The sequence below is a fragment of the Lontra canadensis genome, unplaced genomic scaffold (assembly GCF_010015895.1).
Source record: "Lontra canadensis isolate GAN:19392208 unplaced genomic scaffold, GSC_riverotter_1.0 scaffold104, whole genome shotgun sequence".
Taxonomy (NCBI): domain Eukaryota; kingdom Metazoa; phylum Chordata; class Mammalia; order Carnivora; family Mustelidae; genus Lontra; species Lontra canadensis.
The window spans coordinates 3,905,904-3,927,763 of record NW_022631098.1 but is presented as its reverse complement, the minus strand read 5'-3'; the positions used below and the strand labels follow the sequence as shown (position 1 = coordinate 3,927,763).

General features: G+C 43.4%; 1 protein-coding gene and 1 non-coding gene across 2 annotated transcripts in view; one reads left to right on the top strand and one right to left on the bottom strand.

The window, feature by feature from the left end:
* Positions 1–12,525: 12,525 nt before the first annotated feature.
* LOC116855617 lies at positions 12,526–12,658 on the bottom strand. The gene has a single exon (XR_004380400.1). It is a non-coding gene; the product is annotated as a small nucleolar RNA SNORA52 (small nucleolar RNA).
* A 1,577-nt stretch (positions 12,659–14,235) lies between these two features.
* Positions 14,236–21,860, top strand: part of LOC116855573 (hapless 2-like) — a 24,798-nt gene continuing 17,173 nt past the window's right edge. Inside the window, exons 1-2 of the mRNA XM_032838410.1 lie at positions 14,236–14,363; positions 20,510–21,121. Coding sequence (XP_032694301.1) covers positions 14,236–14,363; positions 20,510–21,121 — 740 coding nt within the window. The remainder of the gene's footprint in view (positions 14,364–20,509; positions 21,122–21,860) is intronic.

The following is a 21,860-nucleotide window of genomic DNA, read 5'->3' as shown; positions in this document are numbered from 1 at the left end:
TCAGGCCAGCCTCTCCCCTATCTGGCCAGACAGTGTGGAGGCCAGGAAACTGCACCAGACCTCAGCGAACCCCGCCAGCAGAGCCAAGCCAACCAGCCTGGACCTCAGTGAGATTGGATAAAAAAACATCGATGTAAACCTATCTCTTTCTCTGCTCTTCTGTTTGCTTTCTTTTCCTTCAGCCTTTTGTTTTGTTTTCATTTTTAATTCCAACCAAATCCCAGCTGAACAAGGGGAAACTGATTTCCCACACCTCAATCAGGCTAAACAGTGGCAATGCGCTGGAGGCCACAAGGTGGCCACCGTGGCTGTGGCCGTAGAGCAGAGAGCCTGCGGCTGAGAGCAAAGCAAGGAAGTGGGACGGGGAGGGGTCCCGGGCTGCAGGACCTACCTTCCTTCCTAGGGATTTCTACCTTTCCTTTGCGCTTTCCCTGGAAGTCTGCGCCTGCACCGTGGCCTTGGGCACGGGGCCTGTGACTTGCCATTGTCAGGGCAGGAGAAACAAACAAAGGATGGCCTCTGTGGAATTGTGGAATGTTTATTATTCTAAAGAAAAGCATCTGTCTTCTCTCACAGGAAATCCTGTCGTCATATCTGAGAACGGCCCCTGTAATAAACAGTCTTCGGTGCCTTTATTTTGTTCCGACTTTATTGAGGTACGATTGCTTTATCACATCTGTAAGGTTAAAGTGTACAACACGGTAATTCGACACATGTGTATATCGAGAAATGAGCACCACAATAAGGTTCGTCCCTCGTGTTCAGCTGCAAGGTTTCCGGAAGCATGTGAAGGTAGGTGACCCGTCTGAGGACACCCACCCGGGGGCAATGGCTCACTTCAAAAGCAGGGCCCACAGTTGTTCAGGCTGTTGGCCTCGTAACCAGACCCTCTCATGTGATCCCAGTCCTGGTTCCAGCCCTGCCTTTCCTCCTCCTCTTCCCCAGGGAGTGAGGTCTGGGACACAACAGCCTTGAAGAGAACAACGGACTCAGAACTTCACGGACACATATTGCTGTGACCTCCTGGGATGTTTAAGAGCTTGGAGGAAGCCAGAGAAAGTTCTCACTGACGGAGAGTGCCCTGACACTCTAAACGGGCACATGGCCACTTGCACAAGTTTAAGGGACATTTCAGAAGTCTGTTCCTAGCTTTAGAAAAAAATACATTTTCTTCCTTTGAGTTAAGATTTTATGTATTGTCTTCCCTTAATCTCTTCTGCAGAAAATAAGCAAGTAAATTATGACATTAACAAAAATTTATTATTATTTTCTGTGACTAATATGTAAATACTTACATTCCTACTTCCTGTCTTTCCCTTCGTTACTTTTCATTTCTGTGCTCACTTTTCAGAATAGCTTTCCAAAGGGAATTTAGGAACTGATCGCAAGCTTTATTTGTCTTCCTATTTTCATTGTTCTCCTTTGCAGTCTAGTTTGTAATGGAGATTTATGCACCCAGATCAAAAGGAAACACACTTACAAGTATATATGGGATAATCTGCGTGTTGATGTTATCATTGTTTTATAAACCCACATTTAGAGATTGTGAAGATGCAGTTTCACGGGTTAGAGTCTCACTGAGAAAATCGTTCCTAGTCCTAAAAAGGGCAGAACTGGAGGATTTTGTGATTAAAATGCAAAGAGAAATTTTGGCAAAAGAACTTCCTGAGCTGGTAGTACAGAACTTACATGGTCCAAAGAGCACAGGACACAATGAAATCTTTACCTCCAGAAGACCAAAGCTGGCGGAGGACTTCTGCAAGAACTTCTCAGGTCCCTTTTTGCTTTAAGGTTCTATAATTTTGTAACACTGTCACCAACTCTGTGTGCTAGACTGTTATTTTACGTTTTAACTAAATATGACTTCCTTTAAATAATAATAATTCGTATGTTACTGAAATCTAAAATGATTCATTGCCAAATTAAAGAAGGGAGGAGATGTCGCCACCAAAGAAAATGAAGCTGATCTTACTGTTTTACGGTTTTGTAAAACCATTCCACCTGAAGGAAAATTGTTATATTTTCCTGTTTACAAATAGTGGACGCTTACCAATTATGTGTGAACCTTGCAAATTTTATCAAATGTGTGTTTACCACACAAATGAGTTGTCGTTTTAGACAAGGAGAGAGAGACATTTAAGCCTCAGACTTGATAAATGGCAGAAGCCCACGTAACTGCTAAAGACCAGTCTGACAGGAATCGGCAACGATAACAGAACAATGAAGGTCCACTATCTCGGAGTTCGCAGAAGAATGGCTTGGCTCCTAGCCAGGTGGATAATCAGTCTATTTTAGGGTTAATCGCACAAACCAATGGACTTTTTCAAATAATATTAAATTAGGTGTGGCTCTCTTCTTTCTTTTTCTTTTTTTTTTAAAGAGGATTTCCTGGCAATCTGCCTAGAAGTTATGATACTATCTTTGTATATTTTCATAAAATGGTACATTATGCACCTATGATAAGAAACAATGGGTCTTTGGTATCAGCTTTTTTATTCTGGGTGTTTGTGGAGTTTTATTCTCAGTGGTTCTTTTGACTTCATTAGTCTACATCAAGGCTGAATGTACCTTAGTCCAAGTCCCTTAAATTATGTGCTTTGTGATGCCCCATCACCACCAGCACAGTAAGATTGCCACGATGCCTCTGTGGGGGATTTGGCCTCAACTCAGAGATGTGTGCGGAGGAGAGACAGCGATGCTACCCACAGAACCTGAGGTTCCCACACACATGTCTTTGAAACCAAATATCTGTATTTATTAGCACATTGCAATAATTGCTACCTAATTAACTTCTCTTGTTGTCACAATATATCCAAGCTAAAATTTTGTTTGTTGTGGGGAGAAAATGATCCTCAAACTCAAATCACTTAAGATTCTATTTATTATTGAAGCTTCCATAGAGCTGTGGATTTGTTTTTTAACACTAGGGAGAAAATTGATTTTTACTAGTTGGAGATACTATAAATCCATTGAAAAATTTGCAGAAAAGGGATGGCCGGGTGGCTCAGTCAGTGAAACATTGGCCTTCTGGCTCAGGTCATGATCGCAGAGTCCTGGGATCAAGCCCCACGTCAAGTTCCTTGCTCAGTGGGGAGCCTACTTTTCCCTCTGCCTGCTGCTCCCCGTGCTTGCTTAGTCTCAACAAATGAATCGATAGAATCTTAAAAAAAAAATTTGCAGAAAAATGAAGACATGACTTACTCTTATATGTATTTGGTACAAAATTTAAGGTTATATTAAAGTAATTGTTCAAATTCTGTTTGTTTATTTAGTTGTTTTATTTGTTTATTTAGTTGTTTATTTATTTAAGTAGGCTCTACGCCCAATGGGGGCTTGAACTCAGGACCCCAACTGAACCAGCCAGATGCCCCATTAATTGCTCAAACTTTAAATAATGCTCAAAATGTTTAAAAATCCAACATTCCTGGGCGCCTGGGTGGCTCAGCGGGTTAAAGCCTCTGCCTTCGGCTCAGGTCATGGTCCCAGGGTCCTGGGATCGAGGCCCGCATACGGCTCTCTGATCAGCAGGGAGCCTGCTTCCTCCTCTCTCTCTGACTGCCTCTCTGCCTACTTGTGATCTCTCTCTTTCTCTGTCAAATGAATAAATAAAATCTTAAAAAAAAAAATCCAACATTCCTAACAAAACTCTCAGCAAAATACAAATAGAAAGGAACTCCCTCAATCTCATAAAGGACAACCTACAGCTAACATCGTCATACTTGATGGTGAAGACTGAGTGCTTTTCCCCTAACACCGGGAATGAGACGACAATATCTGTTCTGAGTACTTCTATTTAAGATAGTACTAGAGATCTTCAGCTTTGCAATAAAGCAGGAAAAATAAATAAAAGGCACACAGGTCAAAAAAGAAGAAGTAAGGCTATTTATATTCTCAGGCAACATATGGTTACCTATAGAAAATCCTATGGAATGACAAGAAAAGGTGCTAAAATTAATAATTGAGTGTAGCAATGTTACAGATACAAGATTAATATATAAAAGTCAAGTATATTTCTATATACTAGTGAAGAACAATCTCAACTTGAAATTTAAAAAAAAAAACAATGCCTTTAATAAAGCATCAAAAATATTAAACATTTAGGGATAAATCTGACCAGACATGTTAAGACCTATATGTCAAACAGCATAAAACATTGCTGAGGGGTGCCTGGGTGGCTCATTGGGTTAAGCCTCTGCCTTCGGCTCAGGTCATGATCTCAGGGTCCTGGGATCGAGCCCCGCATCGGGCTCTCTGCTCAGCAGGGAGCCTGCTTCCCCGTCTTTCTCTGCCTGCTTCTCTTGCCTACTTATGGTCTGTCTCTCTGTGTCAAATAAATAAATAAATAAATAAAGGTGCTGAGATAAATTAGGGGAGTCTTAAATTATTGGAGACATGAAGTACTTTCATAAAATAGCAGAATCAGTATTAAAATATCAAGTCTTCTGAAATTGATCTTTAAATTCAGTGAAATCCCAATCAAAATCAGGATTCTTTTCTTCTGCAGTAGCTCATAAGTTGATTCTAAAATTCATATAAAAATGCAAACTACCTGGAATGGTCAAAACAAGGAATAAAGTTGATAGATATACACCATTTGGTTTCAAAATTATTATAAATCTACAGTAATCAAAGTTGTGTGGAATTGGCATAAAATAAACATTTAAGAAGAGAGTGTCCAGAAATAGATTCAATTGGTTTTCCACAAAAGTACCAAGGTAATTCAATGAAGAAAGGAAAATTTTTTTAATAAATAGTACTGGAGGGGGCGCCTGGGTGGCTCAGTGGGTTAAAGCCTCTGCCTTCAGCTCAGGTCATGATCCCAGGGACCTGGGATCGAGCCCCCGCATCGGGCTCTCTGCTCAGCAGGGAGCTTGCTTTGGAACCTCTCTCTCTCTGCCTGCCTCTCTGCCTACTTGTGGTCTCTGTCTGTCAAATAAATAAATAAAATCTTTAAAAAAAAAAATCTTAAAATAGTACTGGAATAATTGGATAACCATACCCCTCAAAAATGAACCTCAAACCTACTTCACATCTTAAGCAAAAATTAACTTGAACTGTATTACAGACCTAAGTGTAAAATTAATCTTACAATAATTCTAGAAGAAAATATAGAAGATCTGAATGACCTTTGGTTTGTTGAAGAGCTCTTAAAAACAATACAAAAAGCATGAAGTGAAAAAGAAAACAAATTAGTAAGTTGTACTTCGTCAAAATAAAAAGCTTTTGCTCTTTAAAAGACTGCCATGAAAGTGAAACAAGAAGACACAAACTGGGAGAAAATCCTCAGAAAACCTTTATCATACAAAGTACCTTATGTAGAATATAAAAATATCTCTTATTAACTAGTCAGAAGAGAACCCTTACTTAAAATGTGCAAAACAGGGGCACCTGGGAGGCTCAGTCATTAAGCGGATGCCTTGGGCTTGGGTCCTGATCCCAGGGTTCTGGGATCGAGCCCCACATTGGGCTCCCTGCTTACCGGGAAGCCTGATTCTCCTTCTCCCACTCCCTCTGCACGTATTCCCTCACTGGCTGTGTCTTTCTCTGTCAAATAAATAAAAATTTTTTAAAAAATCTTTAAAATGTGCAAAATAATTGAATAGACACTTCAGCAAAAAAGATATATGACCGCACATGAAAAGGTCATTGTGAGCCATTAAAGAAATACAAATTAAAATTGTAATGAGATATCTTACACAACCACTAGAGTGGCAACAGTTAAAAAGACTGACAGGGTGCCTGGGTGGTTCAGTCGTTTAAGCGTCTGCCTTTGGCTCAGGTCATCATCCCAGGGTCCTGGGATGGAGCCCTGCATTAGGCTCCCTGCCCAGTGGAGAGTCTGCATCGCCCTCTCCCTCTGCCTGCCACTCTGCCTACTTGTGCTCTCTCTCTCTGTCAAATAAATAAAATCTTGAAAAAAAAAAAAAAAAAGATAAAAAGACTGACAATATCTAGTGTTAGTGAGAATAGGAAGCAACTAGAATTCTTACATGCTGCTGATGGAAATGCGAAGGGGTCCAACCACTGTGAAAACCCGCTTGGCAGTTTCTTCATTAGTTGTTCCTATGATTTGACCCCACCATTCCACTCCTGCCCCAACCATTCTACTCAAGAGAAACGAAAGTACGTTCTACACAAAGATTTATGTACAAATGTTCATGGCAGCTTTATCTACAATAGCCAAAACTTTAAGCAACTCAAATGTCCATCAAAATTGGATGGATAAACAAATTGTGATATGTTCATATGGGAAATACATAACGGCATGAATGAATCTCAAAGTAATTATTCTAAGGTGAAAAAAGCATGGCCAAAAAAAAAGTTTCTGCTGAGTTCATTTACATAAATTTACATAAATCACATAAATTTACATAAATTCTAGGAGATGCAAACTAATATATAGCAACAAAATTTCCAGTCATTGCCTGAACGTGAGTTGGGGGAAGGGAGAAAAGGCACAAAGAAACATTTGGGGATGATAGTGTTAACATTCCTTATCCACATTGTGGTGATGGTTTCATGAGAGTATAAATATGTCAAAACTCATCCCATTTTATACCTTATACATATGCAGTTTATCACATGGAAATTATAAGTCAATAAAACAAAAAATAATGCTTTGTTAAACACTGTTCTTTTTATTCTTCCCAGTTTGCTTATGAATAAAACGATTAGCAATCCAGACTCGCATAGCTTTCCCCAACATTTCAAAATTCTACGCTTACAGTAGTTAAATGATAGTTACATTGTTAAGTTAAAATGATATTTAAGGTGTCAAAATGTGGTTTAATGATTCTTATTAAAAGTTACTTCAGAAAATGTGGAAAATATTTTTTAAGTATTACGTGTATTTCTTACCACTTAGGAGTAACAGCTGCTATTTTTGTTTTCAGTCTTTTTCATGCATATATATAAACATAATAATTTCTTTTAATTGGGATTATATTGCATGTCATGTTTTGTACATAGCATTATATTACAAACATTTTTACATGTAATTGTCAAAATGCAATTTTTTTCTCTTATATAATAAACATTACATTGTAATGGGTATGCCACAATTTCTTTAACTTTCCTTGTTTGGGGACATTTACGTTGTCCCCAGGTTTGCAGTAGTATGTATTTGGCTGTGTAAACATCTCTGTGTGTGTGTGTGTGTGTGTGTGTGTGTGTGTGTATGTGTGTGTGTTAAATCATTTCCTTATTTTTTAGTATAAGCTCTTAGAAATGGATTAATGACTAAAGAGTAAAACTATATTGAGGACTCCTGACAAGGTGTCCGTCTGGCTTTCAGCAACATTGTACCAACTTCCATCTTCACTGGAAATATATAAGAGTATATGAGAGAGCTTACCTTACTATATTCTCCAAGGTGTTAAATCTTACAGTGCTGTTACATTTTAACACCATTCTCCTCGCTCATTGTTAAGGAAACAAGGAAATTCCTTGAAGGAACTTATTATTTTAATATGACATCCTTCTTAAAATATATGAGTCAGCTTTTCAGAAAAGTAAAAACCAATGCATCACTTTTATGAGATGAGTAGTGGCATTAACATTCATTAACATTGCATTACAATGCTTGTCAATCTCACAATTTTTCTTTTGCTAATATACAAATCACCTGCTCTAAATAGGCTCTGATTCTGATACATGATCACATAAAAATTTTGTAAGATTTATTTTTTTAAGTAGGCATCATACACAGCATGGAGTCCAGCATCAAACTCACGACCCTGAGATCAAGACCTGAGCTGACATCAAAAGTCAGAGGCTCAATTGTCTGAGCCACCTAGGCCCCCCTAAAAGATTTTTAAGGCCCAGTTTGTGAAATGGTGAATTCTTCTTTCTTTCTCATGTAATGTGTTTGGCTTATTTCTTTTTCACTTAATGATAGGTGTCCAGTAGAAACTGTTACCTGGTAAGAAATGACAATTACTTAGCTACAAATATCAAGTATAATTTTATAGACTGAATGGTTAAAACTGAAGACTTATTCTAGGATCTACAGCCTGTTTAGATCCCTCTTATAAATAGATATTTTTTAAAAAATATTTTATTTATTTATTTGACACAGAGAGAGAGAGAGCACAAGCAGGGGAGCAGCAGAGGGAGAGGGAGAAGCAGGCTCCCCACTGAGCAGGAGGCCTAATATGGGACTTGATTCCAGGACCCTGGGATCACGACGCGAACTGAAGGCAGACACTTAACCAACTGAGCCACCCAGGTGCCCTGTAAATAGATTTTTAGATAAATCTATATTTAGATAAATCTAAAATATAGGTTCCCTGTTTTTTAATTGTGTTAGAGATAAAACCAAGACACAGGTTAAGTGCTAGGGTCTTTTCATTTTCATGAATTCTACAGAATGCTGAGTCTTCTGGTCTTTCTTTGATGATTCTGACCTTTAACCAAATGACTGATGTGCTCCTGCTGGTCTAGCACCAATGAGTAGTCTAGCCTCAGATAGCCTGTGAGGCAGTAGGGCCCTTGGCCCTCAAGATAATTCGGGCAGGGCCAACATCCAGGGGTCAATGTTAGATCAGCTTTCAGTGGGTGTATTCAAGAAGAAAAATGGTAAAGAAGCCGACAAAAAGTTGTACTGTTTGAAGCCAACGAGGGGATCAGTATGCTGTGAGTGAGGTCTACAGGAGTCTACACAGAGGCTGTGATTAAAGGTGATTTAAAGATCAATAATGCATATTCGCAAGATATTGCAGGATGTTATCAGACTGTGTTGAGATGATGACAAGTGGTACGGAGAGGCTACGTGTAAGTCTGCTACAGCCGGTGCCTGGATGTTTGCAGGTGGAGGTGGCTGTTACCTTGGAGTCAAGAAAACAGGTGGAGAGTAAAGCCGCCACCAAGGAAAGACACTTGGATGGGGAAGTTACTGTCAGAACCGCCTGACATGACCTTCGGTGTGAAGAATGGCGTGAGGACGGTAAAGAGGAGCAGTCTTGAGTTTTCTTTGTAATTTAAATAAATCTGACTTGAGGCTTTGTCAGGTCTCTATGTCAGTATCCGTACTTTTCCCCCATGCAGGCATCCGGAGGAGACTGGGGGCAGTGGGGAGAAGAACGATGCCTTCTGCATCAAAGGAAGCGGATCTCAGAGGTGCCAGCCCTGCGAGGAGATGAGAGATCAGCCGGGTTGTCTGGATCCAGTTTTTACCAAAATGATGGGCCAGAGAAAGAAGGAACCTTAGACAGTCTGACCTAGTTACATTTGCATTTTCCCAGGAAAAATGAGTAAGTGGTAGAACGGTCACACTCTTAAGGCTGCTTCTAAGTTTGAAATTTCTCTGTGATGTTATTTCAACCCCGTATATGCTTTTCTTCTTTTGAAAGCTGTAAAATTCCTCAGAAACACTTGGAGTCATTTTCTGGCACAGAGAGGAAGAAGGCGGGGAGAAACAATGACACTGCTTTCAGGGCTGAAGAGAGAAGAAAGCTCAACTGGGGAATGCAGGGCGATGCTAGAAGAAAGCCAGGGTCCCACCTGGATCCTCTGGGAGAAAAGGATGAAAAAGGGAACCAGCCTGGCAAGGAGACCTGTCCCCACCCATCTGCATTTGCAGGAGAACCTGGCCACCAAAGGCACTGCACATTTCCAGGCGGGAACAACGGGTAGCACTTTACAGTGGAGAAGAAAAAAATCATTAGGTTTTTCCATCAGATACTGACACGTTCTTTAAGATCATGAAGTTTACTTTCCCCCAAAGAGTCTTTTTAAAATCCCACACTGATTTGGCAACTTTCTCATTATCATGCCCTGCAGCTCAGCAGCACGTAAGCCCTGGGTGGTTTCCTGAGGGGAAATCCTGATCTCCTGGATTATATAAAATAAAAACATAAAAGAAGAAGAGAAAAAGGAGTGGAGGAAGAAGAGGAAGGAGAAGGTGAAGGAGAAGGAGAAGTACAACCTTCTAGCCACGTTTGTTGGGAGGATCCAGTGACTGGGCCTCTGAAGCTCTTAGCGGATCCCCCGGCCTGGAGCAGGTGTTTGCTCAATGCCGTTGTTGATTCTACTGACTCAGTTGTGCGAGTATCTCGGGATTAGGCCCTGAGTACCCAGGGCCACACTGGCTTTTTCGGTGAGAGGGTCATCCAGACTCGGTGGAGTGTGGTGGAGACTGCTAGATGTTTTTTGCATCAGACATCTCTTAGGTGATGCTTGAGATCTTTCGGCCTCCTCTGTCTCAGACTTTGGCCTCTTGTCTGGGCCCGGCTGCTGCTGGAGTACCAGCTCTGCACGTCTTCTGACTTCACGCAGATGCCATGTGATGGTCACGCCCCTCAGGACCTGTGCCATTTGCGGGCTGACTCCCCTTGCTGAGGTTTCCCTGTCCTTAAAAGAATGGACATGCCCTTCTCTTTCTCAGAGCATGAGCAGGGGGAGGGCCAGAGGGAGAAGCAGACTCCCTGCTGAGTGTGGAGCCCAACGCAGGGCTCGATCCCAGCACCCTGAGATCATGACCTGAGCAGAAGACAGACATCTAACCAATGAGCCACCCAGGCACCCCTAAGAGTGGATATGCTTTTCTCTTTTATTTCCCTCCTGGCTTTGATGTGAGCATGATGGCTGGAGCTAGGGCAGCCCTTCTGGCCACGAAGTAGAAGCCGTATGTTGAGGACGGCAGAGCACAAAGACAACAGGAGCTGGGGCCGCTGTGAAATGGGCAGGCAGCACACCAGGTCTAGACTGCCTATCTGGATATGATTTTGAGAAAGAAAATTTTCTATCTTTTTAGAAGACTATTATGTGGGGTTTTCTGTCACTCTCTGCTAAGCTGAATCCTAACTATTCAACTAGAAAATTGGCCTTCCATTTGAATGAAATGAAGGGAAAGGGAGAAAAAACATCATCAGGTGTTAGTTCAGAAGCATCGAACAGTGGCACTGGATCCAGACGTCAGTGTTTTTACCGACATCACATTCTATCATCTCTTCTAAATTGAGGGTATGCGAGCCCCATGCCCAGTGACTTGGTCATCTTTGAGATAAAAGAATACTGACATTCCAGACTAGCATAAAGCAAACAAAACACTCTCCATCCAGAAAGCTGACCTGTCAGTGCTTCTCATCTATGTTAATGTTTGGTATTAGTCGCAGTAGTATTTACTGTGGGTCAGGCTCTGTGCTGAGCTCTCCAAATAGAAAACCCAGGCAACCACACTCTGTGAAGGATATGTCTGAGAGGGTCAGAGCACTGGCCTGGGATTCCAGGTGAGAAGTTTACCAGCATCCTGGTTAAGACAGTAGCCAAGTTAAGGAGGAGGGAGTGGGCTGTAAGACTCCTTAAGAGAGGATATTCACAGGACTTGATGACTGACGGAAGCAGGGGCTGAAGGGGTTCAGAATTATTCTCAGGTTTCTAGGATGGAGGTCTGGCTAGGAGATGGCTTCACAAATTGAGAAGGAACACACACGAAGGAAGAGAAAGAGAAGGAAGGGGGAGGATGAGGCTTAGCAGAGAATGTAGAGAAGATGATGGGTTCCGTCCTGGGCATGTTAAATGTGAGTTATCCCTGGGCACCAAGAAGAGATGGAAACAAGAAATGAACAGACGAGCCTGGACCTCGGGGAGAAGGCTTGGTTAGAACACTTGTCGAATGATTCTGTAATGTTTTGTTTGTGACGTTGTGCTTCCCAGTAGACTGAGTTTTGTGGGGGAGGAATAGTCTTGCTAATCTTGTATTCCCAGAACTTAGAACTGAGCCTACAACATAGTCAATGCTCTATGAATGTTGGGTCAGTGATTGGCAGTTAAATAAATGAATGAATGAATTTCAATCCATCAAAAAGTTACACATTTTTGTCATCTCAAGTTGCGACTCCATATATGTTCGAATGGAAACATGTTTATAGAGCTCGGTTGGCTGCAGAGTACCATGGATGGGGTCCATTATGTTTTCATGAGCTCCTGCAGGCTGGCCTCAGCACAGAGGCCCCTTCAGTCATGGCCACAAGAAAAAGAGAAAAACACCTTTCAAATTCCAAAGAAGTTGATAGCATACCTTTGGACCAAAAGATCCTTCACTAGTTGGGAAAATTGTTCTTTTGGTTTTTTTCCCCTCAAGAATTGTCCATAGCATCCAGCAATGCGCCTGGAAGCACCAACTCACGGAGAACTGAGAGGAGGTCAGAGCAGTGGACGATCACCACCGCATGCGTCAGGGCCACCTGGTCACCCTCTTTTCAAATCAGATCGTTGTGCCCAAAGGAGGAGTTTTGAGGACAGGAACAGAGGCACAGCCCAGTGATTTGGAAAATATTCCCAAGATTAATAAGTAGACTAAATCCAGGACCCAAGCAAATTTGCAAAGGGCCTACAAGTTTGTCCTCTTTCCCCCTTTCTTCATCCGTAGTTATCAGTAACAGCAAAGGATTTCACAGAAACAGCCAATTCTGATTCAGACCATCTCTCCAACTTTTCTGAATCATTACATAGATGTATTATCTTCTTGATTAGAAAAGCATTCGTATATTCCATTACTAACATTTTTTTTCTTTTCTTTTCCTGAAGTATATAGAAGCTTCCCTAGCACAAGCCCACTGAAGTCTTGCTCCTGGCTCTGGGTGAGGCTTCTAGAATGCTCTGTCCATGAGTGAAACTGGCAGGCCACAGGCTGCCTGGCAGGGATGAGGACGGACCGCAGTGACTAAGTCATTAACTCTCATGTTGTGTAAAAGCAATTTATAATAAAAGTTGCTTTTGAACTGTTTTGAGTAATGGCAGGTTGTATGCTTTGAGGCTCTCCAGAGGAAAACAGAACCAATAAAGAAATATATGAGAAGATGTATTATAGGAATTGGCTCAGGCAGTTATGGAGGCCAAGAAGTCCCATGATCTGGGGTCTGCCAGCTGGAGAGCGAGGAGAGCCAGTGGTATCATTTAGTCTCCGTCTGAAGGCCCAAGACTCAGGGTGCAGTGGTCTGTCTCCCAGTGCAAGCCTGAACAAAGGGGCTGCTGGCATAAGTCCTGGAGTCTGACGGCCTGGGAACTGGGAGCTCACAAGTGCAAGAACAGACGATGGATGTTCCAACTCAAAAAGAAAGAGAATTAGCTCTTCCTTCACCTTTTTGTTCCATTTGGACCCCCAAGAGATTGTGTGAGACCCGCCTACACTGGTGAAGGCAGATCTCTTCCCTCAGTACCCAGAGCCAAATGTTAACCTCTTCCAGAAACACCTTCACAGACATGCCCCCCGAAATATTTTTAACCAGTTATCTGGGTACCCCTTAAACCAGTCAAATTGACAGACAAAATTAACGATCACAGATGTATTTCAGGAAATAAGTGGCCAAGTCCCAAAGTAAACAAGCCCGTGCGAGGACTTCGTTATTTTACTACAATAACCATACCTAGATATTATAAACCATTAGTGTTGCCAAAAGCAATATTCAAAAAGTATGAGTGATTTTCTCTGCACTTAATAAATGCATTGTGTTGGGACTCAGACTTGAGTACACCAAATTGAGAGCAGCAGGTTGTAATTAACATGAGATTTGGAGTCAGGAAATCGAGATTTTAGTCTCACACTAACTTCTTGGGTCATTTCATTCATTCAGCAAATATTTATTGAATATCATATAACGCATCGTGGTAAGTGCTAAGACACAAGAGTGAAAAGAAATTGACATTGTATCCACATTTATAGACTGGTGGTCTAATAGAGAGGACAGACATCAACTTTTTAAAAATCTGTGAATTAGCAATACAACTGTTATGAAGTCCTACAAAGACAAGTCACATGGAGGTTGTGCCAGGGTGGCAGGGTGGCCCGTGCAGGCGTGACTGTGATTGAGAGCTGAAGGATTATCAGGTGTCAACTAGATCAGTGGGGCAGAGGGAGCTGTATATGCAAACTCCTAGTGGCCCTGGGAGAGGACCAGCATATTCTAGGAATTATGCATGGTCAGAATGGCTTGAGCTTGGAGAATAAACGCAAACCAATGACCAATACTAGGAGGTCAACCAATGGGTCTGGGGAAGAGGAAATGGGAAGCCGATGTGAGATAGTCATAACTACATTTCAGCGCATTAACGCTGGGTTCAATATTGGGAAATAATTGTAGGGGGCATGTGAGCTGACATGAGAAGACCAGTTAGAAGCCTATTGCTGGTCCAGGAGAGAACCGTCGTGTGATCTGGTTGGAGGTGGTAGAGATAGGAAAGATGAGACTGAGGCAAGAGGAGGTAAGAGCCATAGGGTTAAGGAATAGGTTGGGTATGAAGGAGGTGAAGGAGAGGGAAGTGTTAAGGAGGGCTCCTGTATTTCTTGTCGAGACAGGGGATAATGGAAGCTCCCAGACTGTGAGCTCACAAACTCTGCAGATCCTCATTTCTGCTTCTGCGAAGTGAGAGGCAGAGTCTTCTTTGAAGTCCTGTCCAGATTTAAAACTATTTGACTGTATTCCAGAATTCAATCGTTTTTTTAAACTAAAGATGCCCCAACTCGAGTGGAAATCCTCATAGGTCAATGCTTTAGTTATCTTTCGTTACATAAAAATAGTGCCCAACTCTTAGTGACTTAAGTCAACGTTACCTCATGATTTCTGTGGGTCAAGGAGTCCGGAGCCGCTGAGCTGGGTGGTTCTGGCGTGGGGGTCTTTCAAGGGGTGGCATTCAGGTTCTTGGCGGGGGCTGCAGTCACCTGACCGCTTGCCGGGGCTGGAAGATTCATCGGGTTCCACAGTGGCTTACTCACGTGGCTGTTCGAGGAAGGCCTCCGGTCCACACTGGCTCCCGGCAGGAGGCCTCCACTTCCTACCGTGGAGCATCTCCAGAAACTGCTTGGGCGTCCTGGTGATGGGGCCTCTGGTTTGCCCCAAAGCAGGTGATCCCAGAGAGAGCCAATGAAGAGGAAGCTGCAGTGCCTTTTAGGATCTTCTCTCAGGAGTCACATACCATCAGTCTACTTTTCTGTTTGTTAGAAGCAAGTCACTATATCCAGCCCACACTCGTGGAGGAGGGGAACCAGGTCCCACCTCTGCAGGGACGGGTATCAGAGAGCACGCGGATGTATGTGAGAACCACCACAGAAGAGCTTTAAGTCTTCTACGCGAGCCCCTTCATGAGGGCCGGACACCTTTCCTCCAATAATAATAACTGTGGTATACATTTAACTAAATTAAAATACAACTAAAGGGTTACAAACTAGAAAACAGCTGTCTAGAATACTCAGTGCTAAAATTCTAAAGGGTGAATATTTATTCATTTATTTACTTATATGTTGGGGCACCTGGGCGGTCAGTGGGTTGAGCCTCTGCCTTCGGCTCGGGTCTTGATCTCAGGGTCCTGGGATCAAGCCCTGCATAGGGCTCCTCTGCTCAGCGGGGAGCCTGCTTCCTCCTCTCTGCCTGCCTCTCTGCCTGCTTGTGATCCCAGTCAAATAAATAAAATCTTAAAAAAAAAAATACTTATATCTCTGTCATGAGAGAAGGACAAAGCTTACTGAGTCATAAACAAATGGATATTTGGGTCAAATATTATGAAACACTATGAAGTGATTCTCTGTGCACAATTACTTTCTGCATAGGTCATAAGATACATAATAAATTCTAGAAATTACATGTTATATATGAGAACCAAATATTTTACAGGTGAGTCAGAATCTGAATCAGAGTTGAAGAATTTTAGAGCTTGAAGAAAGTATACAGATGGTCAGTCTAATCCAGCTCCCCATTTAATAGTAGAGAAAACTGGGAGTTGAGAGAAATTTTTTTTTAAATTATTTTTTTTCCTAGAGCGCTCACACAGTTAGTGGGAGGAAGCCACTTTTGATGGGGTGGCCATTTCCCAATAATACTGGAGAGGGGAGTCAATGCTTTTTGAGATCTTCTTCTGGTCCTGAAAATCCCTGAGGCCTTCCGATAAGCTCTGGGTAAGGCACAACAGGGGTCACATTCTCCTTTGTTTAACACTCTCTGCAAGTAAGTTACAGACTAGCTCATCGCATCTTCCAAGGTCATTTAGCAACTTGTTTGTAGGAATTGGGACTAAAGCCAAGGTTATGAACTCCCTCATTTAGACTCTCCACTCTTGTTGCTTACCTCTGAAATTCTATTGCCTTTTATCACAAACTAACTGGCTTTTCTATTATACAAGCAGAAAGGATTAAGTAACAACTTTTACCTTGTCATCGTTGAAGATTAATATGCTTATATCTGCAAACACATTATGAATTATGTACTTATGTAATTTGATCTTTGATAGAGAATAAAGGCAGGAGCAGACCTGCGGTTTCCCGAGTCTTCCTTTCGGTACGTTACGCATCAAACCTCTGTTGACTGTACTGAAATTTTATAGCTTATATCAGCAATTAAATTTGTATGGCCTACTAGGCATACAAAGCAGATGATAAGATAGTTTTATTTACTTTGTCTCTTTTTACTGAGGGCCATTATATTGGAGAGCACACTGTGAATATGTACTTAAATATGCAAGATAGTGGGAATCAGGTATGAAATACCACAGTTCATAATAGAAAAGTCTATTTTGTGATTTTACATCTTTATAGCTTTTAAAAAATAGTGAATAAATTTTTAATGGAAAAACACATTAGTATATAATGATGCTTAGATTAATTTAATATCTAATATTTAATATTCAAATCCTTGATTTGAACAAAACTGTATTTTCTGAAGATGCAGCTAGAAATAAAAGGCCTGTTTTAAAGATGTTACTGATGTTCATTTATTCAGTGAGAATTTATTGGATGTCTCATTCGCTATAGCTCTGATTTCCAGTTACTGAATATGTGCTTGCTCCTAGATTACCCATAGAGACTTCAAATCAGCATCTCTGTAACTTGCCTAATTATCTTGACTGCTCCCTTCTACTTTTTTATACTTCCTAATTATCTTAATGGTACCCGTTGGAAACCCTCACATCATTTTCATATTCTTTTCTCTTACTCCTTGAAGCCTATCTCCAAAAAAAATTTTTTTTAAAGATTTTATTTATTTGACAGAGATCACAAGTAGGCAGAGGCAGGCAGAGAGAACTGGGAAATGGGCTCCCTGCTGAGCAGAGAGCCTGACTCGGGGCTTGATTCCAGGACCCTAAGATCATGACCTGAGCCAAAGGCAGAGGCTTAACCCACTGAGCCACCCAGGTGCCCCTCCAAAATTTTTTTAAAAAGATTCTATTTCCAATTTTTCATCTTTGAAACCTCCCACAGTCAGTCCTTCATCCTCTCTGGCCTAGACTTTTACAGCAAAACTAAGGTGTCCCGGGCGATCTCACCGATCTCTGAGCCACGGAACCACTCTTCCAAGTCATCCATGTGGCTGCCTGTTACTTTACTAACACAAAGGGGAACCCATTATTCCCCTTCTGACTGCCTTATATGGATTCCTACTTCCTTAAGGATGAAGGGCAAATTCTGATCTTCCCAAGCAAATCTCAACTTACCTTTCTGGTCATAAACATCCTTATCTCAATATCAACCCTATCTTGCTATGCAGTCTTCGAAGTTGATTGCTTTTCCCCGTCTTCCCCCTTAGGAATCCCTCTACTCACCAGTTCAACCCCCCCACCCTTCCTCTGAGGGACTTTCTCTTCTCCAGGCAAAGTGAACCACCCTTCTTTTCTGTCTCACTTGCTGCGATGTGTCCATCTTTATTACAGCTCATACGGCACAATTGTTTGTTTGCCTTTCTCATTACAGAGTCCAGAGGGCGGGAGACTAGTCTTACTCAAACTACCCAAGGGCATGGAACTCAATGTTTATTCAAGATGGGAAAACCTTCCATTTACAAACCACACTTGCAAAAAGGAGTTTTCTTCAAGAAGGAATTTTATATGTGCTAGTGAGACAAATGCTTTGTAACTATCATTGGAATTCTAGAATCCAGAATTAGTATGTTATGGTGGAGTGCAATCAGATTGTAGCATAGAAGAGTTAGTAATAGATTGTAAGAGATTGCTTTTGGTCTTTTTTTTTTTTTAAGATTTATTTATTTATTTGAGAGAGAGGGGCTCTCAGGACTCTGAGATCATGACCTGAGCTGAAACCAAGAATTGAACGTACCACCCAGGCGCCCCTGGTCTGTCTTTTTCATGCATATTAGGTAGGGGTTATATGAATTTTTTTGTAACTACTCATAATATCATCAGATTGTTTTTCTGAAAGAATGTAGTTTCAGCAAATATGTGAACCTTCCCCTTTGAAATCTGAAATGTTGGGGTAAAACTGAGAAATTTTTCAATTAAGTCACTCATATTTCATTAAAGATGCATATATTTGATGTAAGGAAAAAAACCAAAACAATGATGTGTGTAGATGGCAGTTACACTGACCCCTGACTATAAAGTTTGGCCGGTTAAGTTCATTAGCTCCTTTTGTGTCATTGATGACCCACACTGTAGTAAAACTAAACTTAAATAATTTTTTTATACTGTAAAAGTAAGGAAAAAAAAAAAAAACCCTGAAGAATAGAATAAAGAAAAAAAAATACCTATAGAAGACCGTGCAGCCAACCCTGGGTTTCAATCTTTTTCGTTTTCCTAACACTTCATACTTCTTTTTGTTTTGAGAGAGAGAGAGTGTGTGTGTACTTTTTTTTTTTTTGAGAGAGAGTGTGTGGGCATGGGGCATGGAGAGAGAGGCAGGAGCGAAGGCAGAGACAGAGTCTCAAGCAGACTCCCCACTGAGCGCAGAGCCTAAAAACCCGGAGATCATGACCTGAGACTAAAACAAGAGTTGGACACTCAACCAAGTGAGCCACCCAGGCTCCTCTTTGTTGTTAGTTTTTTTTAAACATACATGTGATCATAATGCATGGATAGTTTTGTAACTTGTTTCCTCCCTCTAATACTACAAAAAATATGCATGTGTTACACATCGCATAAACATTTAAACTCCTTACCCAAAATATGACAGAGCATATATGGCTACCTTTTACCTGTTCGTTTCCAAAACAAACAAACAGACACTTCGTTTCTGTGTTTAATTTTTGCATCTTATAAATACTATTGTGATCTACAGTTTATGAATAAAGCTTTTGCTCTATTTCGGATGATTTCATTCAGGAAGAATTCCAGATATGGGATTATGGGTTACAAGAGGATGCACATTTTTATAGGTTGAATCACTGTGCCAAATTGCTTTCTAAATAGGTTGTTTCAGTTTACACTCCCACTCACAATGTCTGAGAGTACCCTTTTTATCTCACCACCCTTGAATGTTATCTTTTACTTAAAGATTTACTAATATGATAGCCAACTGAAAGGTCACATTTTCTGGTCTGTTTGCACAGAGTTTAGGATAAAATCAAGGCTCTGGAGTCAAATATAACTAGGTTTGGTCATTGCTCTGCCACTTCCTGGCTGTATTACAGATTACTTAACTCCTTTGAGGCTCTTTATTAGATGATTTTTTTTTAAAAAAGGGTCAATGTTAATATTGACCCCAAACACAGGGTTGTTGTAATTATCAAAAGAGAGGCTCATGTGAAAAGCCTGTTGCTCTAGTGCCTAGCATGTGACAAACGATAGTGAATCCTGTTTTTATTGTAAAAGTATGTAAAAGTGTAGCAACTTCTGCTAAGTATGTATGTTGCATACTTTTGCTTGATTAGTGTACTCTCCAGGAATTTACCTAATACTTGGACTATCTTTACTCATGCAACTTGATTGTGGAAGGTTGAACAATTACCTGGCTAAATCTTGCACCCTGGGGATAAAGTCAGGGAGTCGTCTTTTAGTTAAGAAAAAGCACACACCTGGTTCCCATCCTTGAGGAATTTGCCATCTAAAGACCTTGGAGTTTAACTCAAGGGGTTTTTAATTGTTCAGAGAGGTCGCAGAGGGCATTGGGGGAGACTCACCGAAGCTGGGATGGAGTTTAGTGAAAGTAATCTGGTGAGAGAGTTCCTGGAAACGCTACTGTCTCAGGGAAGACAAATGCTAACGCAGGAAGGATATGAATTATTTGTTCTATAAAAGTTAAGTGCACTCTTGAGATTTTGTTATTTGAATCTCAAGTTTGTTCATAAAAGGTAAACTACAGGAAGATTGCAAAAGGGGCAAGCTGGACCAATCTGGTTTCGTGCACTACCGTTCATGTTTACTCCTAGCAGGTGTTGCTCTTTGAATCCCAGGAGAAGACACAGAGAGGATGGGAGAACAGGGACTAGGAAGAGTCTGTCTAGTCCCAGCCGCTGACTAAAGAGAGCGGCCTGGGGTTAGGCTAGGACCAACTGTCTAACCTGTAATTCTAGGATAATTTAGGTTTGGCTGCTTTTGGGGGGCCTCAGTTCCAGCTTTTCCTTCCAACTGCCCCCCAAAAATGTCGGTAGTAATAAAAAGTGATCAAATATCCTTGTCTAAAGGATAAAAATCTGCACTCGCGATGGGGACATAACCATCGAGGTTTTGGTGGAGTTATCCGAAAAAGCAAGTTTTCCTAGTTGGGTAAAAACTGCTACAATCATTTCAACGTCCTCTGTGGCAAACAGAAATTTCTCTAAGATAGGCCGGTTTCTGTCTCCTGGTCCAGGATTCTCCAGCTGCGCGGCCAAGTAACACCCCGATCGGTTCTGGATCCCCTTCGGGAAGAGGAGTCCCTCCTCGGGGGCGATGGAAACGCCCTGGGCGAGTTTTCTGGCACCAGCGGGAGTTTCAAGTTCCCACTAGCGGGGAGGGGGGGCGGCGGGCGCCCTCACAGCCCGCGTCCCTCCAGCCCAGTCCCGCCAGGAAGGGCTTTCCGCCGGGCTCCCTGTCGGAGGCCCACCCTCACGCGTCCCCACCCCGCTCCGCGACCCCCGGCGACGCGGCGTGCGGCGGTCCCGAGCGAGCGCGGGGGGCGGGGCGCGGGCGGCCCTCACGGCGGCGGCGGCGGCGGCGGCGGGGTTGGCGCTCAGGCCGCGGCGCGAGGCCGGCCGGCCGGCAGGGGGAGGCGGGGGGCGCGGGGCAGCCCCGCCTTTCCCCCCGAGGAGCCGCCGGGCGGCCATATTGCGGAGCTGTCTGCGGCGGTGGCCGCGCTTCTCGTCTCCGGCGGCCCAGCGCTTCCCACCGCCGCCTCTCCCTCCCTGCCGCCGCCGCGACGCCCGGCGCCGCCGCGCAGCGCCCCAGCCGCGCTCGGGGCGGGAAGGAGCCGCTCGCTCTCAGGGTAAGCCGCCGGCGCCCTCCCTTCCCCCACCCCTGTTCCCCAGGCGGCGCCGGAGACGCTGAGGTGGCGGCGAGAAGTTGCGGGGTCCGCGCTGCCCGGCGGCCGCGCCGCGAGGCCCTCGCGCGTCTCTCTGTTCGCGCCCCGCGGGCCGCGGCGCCGCCGCTCTAACGGCCCGGCGGGCCAGGCCGAACCTCGGGGCCGGCGAGAGCGGCGGGGCGCGGCCCGAAGCAGCCGCCGCGCGTTTCTGCTCCGCTCGGGCGCTCGAGCCGCCCTCGAGGTGGGCCCTGGACCCCCCCAGCCCCGCGGGAGCCGCGGCTTCCCGCCGCCTGGGCGCGGCCCCAGCGCGGCCTGGCCGGTCCCTTCAGGGGACTCTGAAAATCCAGCCAGCGCGGGTAGAATTACGTTTTGCAGTGTAGGGGAGGGGGGATTTATTAGAACTTCTTCCCCAACCAACCCCCCCCCCCCCGCCTCCAGTTTGAAAGTAAGGGTGTTGAATTACTAGAGAGCGTGCGTTCTCCCTAGTGGCAAGAGGGATGTTGCATTCCGGGGTTTGGGGCGCGGAGCGACACCCGCACCCGCGAGCGCAGGCCCGCCGCTCCCGGCCGGCCCGCTCGCTCTACCTGCTGCTGCTGCTGGGGCTGCGGCGGCCTCGGAGCCGCGGAACTTTGCCCGGCCCTGCGGGCAGCCCGACTTGATGTCTCAGACCCCACCACCCAAGTTTTGGACCTCACGCCCCCCC